This window comes from Polypterus senegalus, chromosome 11 (assembly GCF_016835505.1).
Source record: "Polypterus senegalus isolate Bchr_013 chromosome 11, ASM1683550v1, whole genome shotgun sequence".
NCBI lineage: Eukaryota > Metazoa > Chordata > Cladistia > Polypteriformes > Polypteridae > Polypterus > Polypterus senegalus.
Genome location: NC_053164.1, coordinates 150,402,312 through 150,415,986, shown reverse-complemented (window position 1 = coordinate 150,415,986; position 13,675 = coordinate 150,402,312). Strand labels below are relative to the sequence as shown.

The 13,675-nt window shown below is 38.2% G+C and overlaps 1 protein-coding gene across 1 annotated transcript in view; it reads right to left on the bottom strand.

Moving 5' to 3' along the window:
- Nucleotides 1–13,675, bottom strand: part of LOC120538620 (dynein heavy chain 3, axonemal-like) — a 155,956-nt gene that overhangs the window by 77,672 nt on the left and 64,609 nt on the right. The window contains exons 17-22 of the mRNA XM_039768006.1: nucleotides 13,244–13,439; nucleotides 12,447–12,641; nucleotides 7,959–8,147; nucleotides 5,522–5,752; nucleotides 4,538–4,636; nucleotides 3,432–3,571 (exon numbers count right to left, since the gene is read on the bottom strand). Of these exons, the coding sequence (XP_039623940.1) occupies nucleotides 3,432–3,571; nucleotides 4,538–4,636; nucleotides 5,522–5,752; nucleotides 7,959–8,147; nucleotides 12,447–12,641; nucleotides 13,244–13,439 (1,050 nt within the window). The remainder of the gene's footprint in view (nucleotides 1–3,431; nucleotides 3,572–4,537; nucleotides 4,637–5,521; nucleotides 5,753–7,958; nucleotides 8,148–12,446; nucleotides 12,642–13,243; nucleotides 13,440–13,675) is intronic.

Sequence of the window (13,675 nt, the reverse complement as noted above, 5' to 3'; positions counted from 1 at the left end):
GTGCAACTAATATAAACATTGCTTATGAAGCAGATCTGGACTCACTTTCAGTTAAACTAAACAGAAGTGGTAAACTTGTAGGACCAGTAAGTCAAATCTGTCTTATATTGGCCCAAATATAGTATATTTAGATTAAGCTAACAATTCTCCACAAGGATCTCTGGATCCTGAAACTTTAATAAATAGAATTGTATCTATTTCATATTTCAGCATTTTGAAGTTTACCAACTAGGAAAATAATCCTGTCTGAACTCTGACCTTGGTAGGTTTTAATACTACACTGTATACCATGTTCATTCTGAGAGGCAGATGCTGAGCTTTAACCCCGGGAATTGTATTCTGAGCAATTTCAGTAATATATAGTTTACATTTCTGGATATTAGATCATATCATTAGAACATTAGAACAATTTTGAGAAGAGGCTATTCAGCTCAAAATGCTTGTTAATCATATTTACTTCATTTCACAAACATTTCATTGCATCAAGGTTTTGAAGGTCCCCAAAACATCACAACCTGCCACACTACTTGGTAAAAAAAAAATCCCATGCCTCTGTATGAAGAAAAACTTTCAAACATTTTTGGGAAATCTATTCTTAAAAAGCTTCTGTCTGTGTTCTCACTGAAAAATGTATTTTCAAGTAACAGATGAGATCCATCATATTAAAATTCCCTTCATAATTTTAAACAGTTCAATCACATCATTTCTTAATTTCCATTTACTTAAACTAAAAAAGCTCATTCATTCTTAGCCTTGAAGTCCAGAAATCGGTTTAATCACTTTTCTTTTGACTTTCTCTAGTGCTGGTTTGTCTTTTTTTGCAATACAGAGACCAAAACTGTTTAAGTACTCCAGATGAAGCTTCATTAATGCATTATATATTTTAGGTATAACCTGTCTTGATTTGAATTCAAGAATCATGCTATATAAGCACTGTCTGGATGTAGAAAGTAAAAAAAAACACAGTGAGTCCTCAGTCTTTCTCATAAGGTATACTTTCAAATTTAAAACCTAATATTGTATGTTCAAATCTAACACTTTTACTTCCCACATTTAATACATATATTTACTTGTAATACATTTAAGAGGTGAGGTTTTTGAGGTGATCCATTGGGTCTCCTCATTCCTGCCTATCACCTCAGAATTATTGTTTAGTTGTTTGAGGTTCTGAAAAAAGATAGGACACCTCAAACTCTGGGGTTGATGCTCCTGGGGAGTTGACTCCTCTAACCTGGCACTTACAGTAGGCCTGATGATGACCCACCTACTGTATCTCTTCTTCTCCTCCCACATCAATTTCGGGGTACACACTATCTCTCTTAAAGACACGATAGATAGATCCACCAATTCTCAACTACAGCACAGGTTAACTACCTCCTCTTCTTCTCAAGTTTAGTAACTATGAGTTCAAGGTTTTGCATTAGCTGGTATTTCCTGTATATGGTGGCATACTGGAAGTAGGGCTCATTAAAGCAAAAAAAAAATTGCACTTTAAATTTCTAACCTTGTTTTACATTAAACCTAATTTTAAAGGAGATGCAGTAGTTGGTTAATAGCTACTGAACCTCATTAAGTGTTTGTATTTGCTGTTAAAGATGCACCTTGTTATAAATGCATTCACATGCCTTCTTCTTGCTGCTTTGCACTTCCTTTAAGCTGCCTATTGAATGTGTCTTTATTTTTACTGTACTGTGGTTGAGATTCTACCATTTTTTTTATTAATAAATTCATTTTGAGAACTTTCCTTGCCCCTTCTGGGATTTTTAGCTATAGAATTCATTTTTATCATTGGTTTTGGGTCTTGGAATCATTTAGACTATTTTTTAACTGTTTTTCATGACCACACTTTGCACTTCAATGATCACACATGATTGACTACTTCAGTATTCTTTGGTGGATTAAAAGGAATTCTTGTGTTGGTTACTTTCAAAGACGTTGTTAGATTTCACTTCAGTTTTGACAATTGCTTTGTTCTTGGCTTCTCTTTTGTTCTCTTCTCTATTCTTCACATCTCTTTTGCCCTTCCAATCTAAGTTCTTTTAGTATTTGTGCTTTTCCCAGTTTAGAACATTATTTCTTCTGAAAATTCTCTCATCCAATCCTTTAGGTATTCATCTCCCAGTCATTCCTATTTTTACCACCTAAAATCATTGGGAGTTTGACCACAACAACTGCCTTAACAATACCTTATAGATATACTCATCCCTTTCTTTTGAATCTGCTCTTTATGAACACTTTTGTTTCTACAGTGAGGAATGACTCAAGGGCTGGCACATGGTACAACTGGCCTATATAAGAGTTCTCGTCCATCCTTTAACTATTTCCTCTTTGATAATTTATTTATGCATTTAGCTTTAACCTTTAATTTCTCACAGTGGCAGGCTTCAGCAGTCTGCATATTTATCCAGATTTTTCTGATCCTGTCAAATCTAAATATTCAACAGGCTTATCTCTAAAACATCCAATCTTGTTAAGCTTCATTAGTCTAATCAAGTATAGTTCTAGAGGTCTGATTCTTTCAGTAGCCGTATGTTTCTCACAAGTGTCATATTCCAGAAAGTTTTGTCTGTTCACATTTACGTTTTAGTTTTCTATCCTCTGTGAGATGGCAGTTAACACATGTTAGTTTCTTTCATGCTGACAAGAGGAAGTTGGCCAAGTTAAATTTCACAATCAAATGTGGTTTATCAAGTGAGGATACACATTTTCATACTGCAGCTTTAACTTTTCATTGCTTTTACATCTCACTGTACTATTTATGTCTCTGATCTCACATTTACCATTTACAATTTATGAGTCGGATCATTTACGTACCAGCATCATGGAGCTTTAATTTGCATCTTCTTATCCTAATATGTCTGAATAACACGTAGAGATTCATTTTGTACAATCTATGTTTGCCAGACTGTACTATCCTCAAGCTTTACACCCTGATCTTGTTGGCCAGACACTATCACAAAGAGTACGATCCTGACAGCTTCAAATGTTCTCCTACTTTAACAGTTGAAAATTAAATTCAAGGAAGTTACACTTTTATGCAGTTTTATTATACTGTATTAAAGGCCTCTGGTTTTGCTATATCTCAGTATTTGGAAGTGCTGCTATCTTGAAGCTTTTCTAGTTTAACTATCCTGCCTTGTGCATGCTATGCCTTGTGCAATTATATTCAGTTAGTTAACAGTGTTCCATTGCTCTTTTTCTGGAAGTTTGATCCAATCATTTTTCAGCATCCTCATGTTTTAACATAGGATTCTGATCCCGACAGATAGCACTTATCCCGACACCCCCATTATTATAATCCAGGTTTCATGATCTAATCAGTGGAAAACAAACTGTCTATGCTCCTCGGACTTTGTACTACATAGTATCTTTAAAGAGAGAACTTGACAATAAAATTCAAGTACATGTACCTTTAAAATTGTGATTCTTACCAAATGAAATCTACAGCCTCAAATAGCTTTCCTTCAATTGGTATTTGGTTACGTATATCTTCAGAGCTAAATATCGGTTCCAGGTAAAGCCAGCCCATTTGAACACGAAGCCATACATCCAGGACATCCTGCATAAGTTTCTGCCAACAAACAAAGCAACAAATCAGAGATGCAGAATGTGGCAGTTCTCCAACACCTGTGCTTACCTTCCCATGCATTATGTAAGATCTCACATACAACTGTTTAGCTAATCCTTGTCTAAATTTAACTTTTCTTTTTACATTGCTCTCATTTTGGCTGGATTAAAACTTTTGTCTTGGAATTACAAAGATGCAGATTGACTCAGACAGCACTGCCTAACTATGCAAATATAGTATGTGGTAATATATGAAAAATTAATTTGGATAACACGAATCAGAAAAGTTCCTTTAAAATTAAAAAAAATCAATCATTACAGATAAAGTGGTTGATTGGATAGCCTTTGTTCAGGAACCTCTGAAAGTGTATCTCATGCTCTTGCTTCCTGGACCTGTCAATAGGTTTACTCATGAATGGAATATGCAGTTAAGTCACTATTCTGTCAGTAAATGCTCATTTGGCATGTCTGGTGCATAAGTAAGATATGAGATGAAGTGCCAATCCACCTGCTTGGCTTTGGACTGAGGAGGAAACCAGTGCTCTTGGAGGAAACCCACACAGACACAAGGAGAACATGCAAACTCCACATAGGGAGCAACTGGTACATGAACCTTGGTCTCCTTACTGCAAAGCAGAAGGACTACCATTTCACAATTCACATATTGAAACTCAATAATTAATTTAGGTCTGCATAAAATTATACTAAATCAATATTTTGTTTAACAAACATAAATTATGATTTACAACTACATAACAATCATTCAATGTCTCATTCTTTCTATTATTTAATACAGCACACATCACATTCTTTGGCTAATGACCACCTTTTGATAGAAATTACCAAATACATGTAATGACTGTGGTGCATTGAGGAGTGGTTTACAAACCAAACCTGTGTTCTAGCCATAACATATCGATACATTTTTTAAAACACAAGAATGATATGTCTGCCATCTAAATGGAAATACCAGCCTGGCCTCCCAGGAGAGAATCTGCTCCTCAAAAGGTGTGATAAATGCAGATCCCTTCATGGTGGTGGTCTTCACAATGTGATCATCAAGCAGAAGCTGTCGGAAACAAGAGATTTGGGAGACATTGAAGAAGACAACAGTCGTGGAACTGAACTATAAGAACGATTGCTGATTGATTTCTCATCACATACACCAAGACAGGCTTCACCGGTCATTTAAGGATTACATCTCAATAGGATGTTCTGCATGAAAAGCAGTACATAAAATACACTTGTTGATTTTATTTATTTTTAGGAGAATGCAGTTCATATTTCCTCAGTCCTTTCTCATTTAATCATTGTCACATGGACATCAACAAGATACAAACACTGTCTGCCCTGGTCTATCTTAATACTATACCAACTGCAGAGTTTTCTGCATAAGAACTAAGAACTTGAAGGAGATGTTTGGGGGCATTGAGATAACTTGCACCTCTGTTGCAACGAGAACAAATCCAGCAGCTGGTCAGTAATCACTGTAGCTACACTATGCTCAAGTTCCAGGTGGCCAATATGTGGCTTGAATGCATGAAGTTGAGTATGAATAGCTACACTAGGAGAGGAGTTTACCCCCATGTAAAGGTGCTCTACAGCAGTATCGATACCCAGTGTAGTCTCGGTAGTTCCACTGTAATGTGATTCTCTTTGTAAACACACCACATAGGACTTGCATGCTCTAATGTGTAAACAGCTTCACTATAATGATTTATAAAGAAACAATTAAGTCAGATAGTATAATTTTTAGAAGCCTCAAAGTGGAACACGCTTTTCTTAATGCATGTGTTATATAGGAGAAGAAGAGGGTGCACTTAATATGAGCAGCTACACATTTGCAAAGGATTTTAATGGAGACACTTAGTGGGGTGTGAACACCAGCAGAGCAGAGGACAGGTAAGATCTCTGGAAGGAAAGGCAGTCTAAACCAGGCTGTTTATGTGCTCACCTGAATGTCATCAACAGCTGCCAATACGCTGACACCTCTGTCCTGGTAAGTCACAAAGTTAAAGTGCACGTGTTTCCAGTCCTGTTCCATCTGAAGCAGCGCTTGCTCCAGAGCATACTCCTTAGAGGCCTGCACACTCACTAGGGCCAACTCCTCCAGGTGTTTCTCGAGGCCAAGGGGCAGAATGTCCTTTAGTGATGTGCTCTTTTCAGGCAAAATATCAATGCCTACCTGTAAGAAGCCAAAAGGGTAAAAGTGGGTTTAGTGGTAATAATGAAGGAACACTTAGCACCTACGGGGAGAGTGAGTAAGGCAGAAATACACCGAGGCAATTCTTTCTACGGGCAATTTATCCTGGTAAATAACTGCTCAGTCAGGATTAATAAAAAAACTTGAATGGCACTGACTACTTAGCGCAAGCCAAGGATGGCAACTACCATTTCCAGACCTGCATTCCTGATGCCTCTTGTTTTTTAGAGTCATTTTCACAAGTGAACAGCTATTATAATAAACCGGAGAGCTTGAACACAGCCTCATTTTTTAAAAAAGATTGTTATATGTTAGGGGCGCTGTCTTTGTTAGCACTAATATAATTTTTCAACTACAGTATTGATACATGTGCAGTAATTAACCCTGTCAGTTAACATGGAAGTCACATAATTGCTTATATTTATTAAAAGTCCAACTGTCCATATACAGATCACAAAGAAGCTCCAAACATAATCCTGGGGACAGATCCGTTCCTCTCTTAACTGAGCTAAAAATCACTTGTCCAAAACAAAACAGATTTACAGTATACAAACAGTAGGCCTAAGGGATGTGATGATGCATTATTTAGAAAAGGTGGATATTTCTAAAAATATTTTAAGAGGTAATAGCACTCTTCAGTTACTGAGACTAGGATCAAGTGATGTGATTCTCACAATGAAACCTGATGAATGGAGGGAATGGTCAATGGCAGAGTTCCCCTGATATAAATAGGGTTGAGGCACACCGATCTATGCCTACCCACCAGCTGGCGTACACTTTTTCCAACTGGTAATGCCAGTACTAGTTTTCTTCCCCCCTTACACTCACATAAGAAGACTATGACAATAAATCTAGTTTCCTTCACATGAAAGCAAATGCTCCCTCCAGGCCAGAGGTAAACAATACAGGCAAGTGGCAAATTTGAAATTCAATGTGAGGAATCTAGAAATCGATCAATCACGCGGAAAGTGGTTTTGATTGAATAGCAGCATATTTTTGCCTGGGCCATGCAGCAATCCGTCTCCCTTACACTATTCATTAAAAGCTCATCATATTGAAATTAGTTCCAGCAGATAGTCCCTAGCATACTAATGAAGTGTATGAAATTAAACTCTGTCAAAGGAGGCACTACAAGGGCATTTGAGACAGTAAAGCTTCCTGAAAACTCATTTATTCATTGTTTATGTTGAGACAAAAGCAGCCAAACCTGGCAGCTGACTGTATGTACGCTGGGGAGCTCCTGCAAAACCAACCTCTTATAACTGAGAATAAGCTACTGGTCTCTAATACCCATCTCTCAAAAAAAAAATTAATAAATAAATAAAAGAGTGCAGCTGCAAATCAGACAAGATATGTCAACCTCCTACACTAGGAAAATGAAAAAGAAATTAAAATGACAGTGAAAAACCATGGGTATCATGATGAAAACTTAGCAAAATAAGCAGCTAAAATGAAAATATTACCAACCTAGTCATTTTAAGTACAGAACAGGGTGTCACTATCCTAACTCTCAAGAAAATATAAGATTACAAGCACCTTGAGACTTAAGTGACATTAAAATGAGGATAGCTGACACTCCAATGAAAATACAAGGCAAGGTCAACTATCCAACCATCCATTATCCAACCTGCTATATCCGAACTACAGGGTCACGGGGATCTGCTGGAGCCAATCCCAGCCAACTCAGGGCGCAAGGCAGGAAACAAACCCCGGGCAGGGCGCCAGCCCACCGCAGGGCGCACACACACACACCCACACACCAGGGACAATTTTGAATCGCCAATGCACCTAACCCGCATGTCTTTGGACTGTGGGAGGAAACCGGAGCACCCGGAGGAAACCCACACAGACACGGGGAGAACATGCAAACTTCACGCTGGGAGGACCCAAGGTCAACTAATTTAGCCATATTATATAGTGTATATATGGAACTGGGATAATATATACTGTAATTCAGGGGACTATTACCAGCATAAATATTATAAGGAGGCTGTTTCACCCAGTAAAACATAACTGAAACTTTGCCATCGTATGCATACCTTGACAAGAGTATGGTACATAACATTGCATTTAAAAGAGAAAGAAGGATATAGGATGCACTTCTCCCAAAAAAAAGACACTTAGGCCAGCACACATGATCACAAAGTATTGGGAAAGGAGAAGTTTGGAGAACAGAACAGATATTTACCTTTTGGCTCATTAGCTTCCAGTGTCGATGTTTGATTCCAGGACAACACAAGGCGTTGATGAGCGGCATATTAATCCGGAACTTTTCCAGCTTTGTTTTGATAGCAGTTGCGACCTTTAGAGGTCCGTGCAGCTCTGGGTGGTATAATTCTTTAGTCAGCTTATAGCAGCTCTTCCACAAACTTTGTACCTGAAGAAGGAAATCGTAAACTATAATTGTTTACAGAATAAGTGATCCACATCAAAAGCCGGAAATTAATCTATAATGCTGTCTTTCATGGGATCATTTTTTGTTCTTATAATAGTCTCTCATGCTTCACTACCAGAGCTCTGCTCTTGAAAATGCTTTAGGTCCTTTACTCTCCAGAGCAAAGGGAAGACAAGCAGTACATTTTTACTTCATGGTGAGCAGCATATGCCCTCATAAAGGCACTTCCGGCATGACTGATGGTACAGAGGGAAAGCCACACTCATACAGGAAGCATGGAAACATTTTAGAAAGTGAGTTACTCTCCTTCCAAAAAGAGGAGCAAATCTTTGTGATTTTCTGCAGAGATTAGCATGTGCTGGAGTCTGCAAGTTCCTCAGATTGTCAGTGATATTATAGATATAATTATCATTATCTATACAGTTTTGTGTTGCTCTTTTATTTATGCAGGGCCCTCACTATCCTCTGACCTTTGTGCATTTATTTACATCGCAGTCTGTGAAGAATTCCTTTTTCCTAAAGTCTTCTATATAGTTTATTTATCGGTATATTCTGTTTGAGATTGTCTACAGAATTTTGTGAACCAGTATAAACAGCAGAGAGATGTCAGGCCAAATGAAAATACAAGTAAAATTCCGTTACAATGAATATCTTTACAACAAAGTATTTTTATGGCCCCGACTGTTTTCCCATATGACACGAGTCTATAGAAATCTCATTACTACGAGATAGATTCAGCAGATACTTTCATTGCAATGAAGTGACCTTGAAATGCTTGAATCATTCCCAGAGCAGTTAGTTCTGTGGTCGCAGCTCAGTTGTGCACAACAGTCCCCAGAAACACTGTCATTTTTTTCTTTCTTCAGACTTTGCTCGTACTGTTTTTTTACTGTTTTTGTTTTCGGTGGTTTTCAATGATACCTTTTGCTTATTGCTTGTCAACATTTGAAAAACACCCATTGGAATTTAACTCATTATAGAAACGGCAGACACAAAAATACGATAACAGTTCATATTAGAAAAAAAACTTTACATTTTTGAAGCTCTCGATTGCGGCAAAAAGAAAAAAGACGTTGCCAGTGAATTCAGAATTTCGCCATTGACACTGGCAACTTTCTTGAAAGAACGAGCGTAAAAAGAAGAAAATCTCAGGTTACAAATGTATGCGAACTGCTGCATTTGAAGACGCTGAAAAAGCAGTTTTATGTGGTTCAGTGATGCTCGTTCAAGAAACATTCCTATTAATGCAGCAGTCATTCAAGAAAATGTGAGTTTTCTAAACTCTCTTGGGAACTCCCCGAACTAGACAACATGCCAAAGAGCATCGCAAAGTGCGATCACCGTCTGTGAAAGATTGTTTATCTGTTGCAGAGGCAACAGCAGGCTCACAGCTCTGCTGTGCAGCTCCACCAAAGCAAAATTGATGGGTGGTGTAAATGATGGGCACAGTATAACTTGGCACTAACCTGGCCACGACCTTGCCTGACTGCTGTGTCTGTTTATAGGAGAGTGGCAGATCACGCTACAATAAATAACAGTGCTGTTCCTGTTTCAAGCTGAATAAAGCTGGTTTTGCTAAAGTACTGAGACTAAGCCTCGTGTTTTGGGGTGCAAGACAGGGACTTATAGCGCGACCCTGATCTTTTAGGATTCACGTCTGTGGCGCCTCACTGCAGCGCTGTGAGCCTGCTGTTGCCCTGCCATGGAAACTGAAAAAAAAACCTTACACAGACGTGGAAATCGTGATTCGGGACACACTACAGTGTGACGTTCCCATTGGGTGGGGGGATTCCAAAAGAGTTCAGAAGCCTCACAATATGAAGAAGAAGAAAAGGATGATTCGGCTTCTGATTGATAACTGTGCTGCCCACAACGTGCTTCTACATTTAGATAATGTTCGCGTTGAATTCTTCTCACCCAATTGTACCGTGAAAGTGTATTATCGCAAGGAAATGCTGAGAAAAATTTTCATCAGCATAACTTGTAGAGAGTAGAAGATTAAAATTAACTTGAAAGAAACTACTGAAATGATTGCAAATGCCTGGACGCAAGTTAAAGAAAGCACTACAGTAGCAAACACAGAATCTTATTACAACAAAATTTTTATTGCAACAAAATATTTTTTAGGTCCCTGGCAGTTCATTGTAACGGAATTTTACCTGTATGTCTTAAGGGAAAACTGTTAATTCATGTCCATTCAAATCTGGGCTAATTATCAATGGGCTACTTTAATAATAATTCTTTGTATTTATATAGCACTTTTCTCACTACTCAAAGCGCTCAGCAATTGCAGGTTAAGGGTCTTGCTCAAGGGCCCAACAGAGAAGAGTCCCCTTTGGCATTTACGGGAACTGAACCGGCAACCTTCCGATTTCCAGGGCAGATTCCTAGCCTCAGAGCCACCACTCCACCTTTAACACTAGAAAAGGAATATAAAAATAAATCATGACCAACTTTAAACCCAGACACATCCTTTCAATAAAACACAAAAATCATTCTTATATAGAAAGGTAAAACAAATTAAAACAGAGAAATGCTACATTAGCAGAAACACATTAGAGCAATTGAGACAAGAACAGGCGATTCAGTCCAACAAAGATCACCAGTCCTATTCACTTAATTCTTCCAAAATAACATCAAGTTGATTTTTGACAGTAAAAAGTTCTACTGTCTACCACACTATTTGGTAACTTATTCCATGTGTCTATGGTTCTCTGTGTAAATAAACATTTCCTCATGTCTGTGGGGGATTTACCCGTAACTAGTGTCCCCATGTACTTGTTCAACACATTTTAAAGTAACAGTCTAGATCCATTATCCCAATTCCCTATATAATTTCAAACACTTCAAGCATGTCTCCTCTTAATCTTCTTTTGCTTAAAACTGAAAAGGCTCAGCTCTTTTAATCTTTCTACAAAATTCAACCCCTGTAGTCCCAGAATCAGCCTAGTCACTCTTCTCACGACTTTTCTAGTGCTGCTATATCTTTTTTGTAGTCTAGAGACCAAATCTGCACATATTACTCCAGATAAGGCTTGAGCTGCCCATTATTAATAATAATATTTTACTTTAAAAGTAACATGGTAGGGCCACAATTTTTATACAGAATAGTGGTGTTTTGTTTCTTCACTGGCAGCACGGTGGCGCCTCGCAGGTAGGAGACCTGGGTTCGCTTCCTAGGTCCTCCCTGCGTGGAGTTTGCTTGTTCTTCCTGTGTCTGCATGGGTTTCCTCCCACAATCCAAAGACATGCAGGTTAGGTGGATTGGTGATTCTAAATTGGCCCTAGTGTGTGTCCTGCAGTGGGTTGGTTCCTGCCCTGTGTTGGCTGGGATTGGACCCTGTGTTTGGATTCAGTGGGTTAGAAAATGGATGAATGTTTGTTCACTTCACTTTCTATTCAATTATCCTGGTGAGGGCTAAGGTGGCAGCATGCCAAGCTGGCATAACAAAGCTGCTCTACTCCTGTCAGCAGTCTTCAGCTCCACCTATTGTAAACCCAAGCCAAAAGAGAGATTTAATCTAGTCAGCATGTATGTGGTCTGCCATTGATCATCTTCTGGTGGACCATGCCTATACACCTGTTGGGGGACTAGTATCACTACATACCCAAACCACATCAAAAGGCTTTTCTCGATTCCAAGAAATAGTACTTCCACTTTGAGTTTCTTGAATATTATTCTTTATGATGTTTGTAATATTTCTGGTGCAGCTCCGAAACACTGTGGATAGCATTGCTGACTCATTTCACCAGGAAAGAATGTGGGCATACTCCATGAAGGGCTGTCATTCTGTCCATAGTTACAGTAGACACTATCTTGGAAGGATGAATACTTATGATGCACTCAACAGAGTTGCAGACTCTTGAGATCTTTGCATATTTAAGTTCTCTACAGAGAACCCTATGTATCTGATTTCCCTGCAGCACATCTTTAATTTTTAAGTTTCTTAGTATATTAGTAACTCTTACATGCAGCCATGTGTATTTACAAGCTTACTGATGGAGCTCTTTTATTACACAAGCCCCATACAATGATCTCTATACCATTAAATTCCCTGCAGTGTTAATTTTGAGAATCTTGTCAAGAATTCTGTGTCAAATTTGTTATTTCTACAATGTTGACAAAATCAAAAACTCCCCTTCAAATGCCCCATGGATTTTTAGGAATTTTTTTCTTTATCTTGTTAAATATCTGTTCCCTGTAAGGTCTTTGAACCCTAAATCTTTGGGGTATGTTGTATATGTCTTTGTCTGAAGAACCTTCATTTCACTTGTTCTCACCTGCTCATTGACCTCTTCGGCTTTGATTTGCAACAGGGGTCCATTCAGCCACTCTTCATATTTTTGGTTGAAGCTGAGCGCTGCTACCCATAGCTGGTCATAGGGTTCCTTGGCTTTGAGCAGTTCCTGAATCTCAGGGTAAGAACCAACTTGACCAGTGTCCAGCAGAACCTCTTCCTGATTTATTTGCTTTTTCTACAGAGCAGGATATATTAAAACAGAGATAAAACAGTTCCAATCACATTTAATTTAAAAAAAAACACTTCATGCACTAATATACACCTGACTCCTTAGTCAGTTCACTCTAAATTTACTTCATGTGACCCATTAAAGCTGTACTGAACAAAAGCTTATAGTATATAACGAAACATTTAACAACTCCCTTTCTGTATCAGAGTACAAATAATACCACTGTAAAGTCTAAATGGTCCCCAGGTTCACATTCCATAGCGTATAGTCTAGTATAGCATTGTCATAGTTTGACTACAAATATACTATTGTGACCAATACATATATAGTACTAAGTATCAGCTAATGATATCAGAGGCAGTGACATATAGTCAACTAGCTGTACTACTGGTCTCAGATGGGTTGAAATCTAAATAATCAATGTAGACCTCAGCATTAATGTTTGTAGTGCACCATGTAATGCATGTTATATACCATTTGGTAAGTTATTCTCGAAAGCAGTGTTAATGTTTATGATGCGCCTTCTAGTAAAATGACAGAGACAAAGCAATCAGATGGTCACACAGACACTTATTCTTTTATTAAGGTCGATTGTCATAAAATGTTACCTCTTCAATGAAGCCCTGGATAGTGCCGTTAATCCTTTGCAGCTGCTCAACATACTGCTGTGCTTCTGACATACGGTCACGCCGCTGGAATCCTTTCACCAATTTTGCTACTTCTGCCATTCGCTGTGAGAACTCTCTTTGTCTCTGGTGAAGCCTTTGCACTGCTTTATCATGCTCTCTCTGTAGGCGAGTTTTACTACATTATAGGAAAAAAGGTGCCATCATTACAATGGAAACTGACATCTGAGGCATTTCTAGTGCTTGTCCTCAAAACAGAAGGTCAATTTGAGTATAAAGAGACCAAAACATAAATCTTTAGAATATTGTACATTGAAGCTTATTTGGTAAGACACACCTCCATTAATAATGCCACTATTTAATTTATATGCTAATTTCCATCAATGCATATTTTAATTGCGGTGGTCTGGCGCC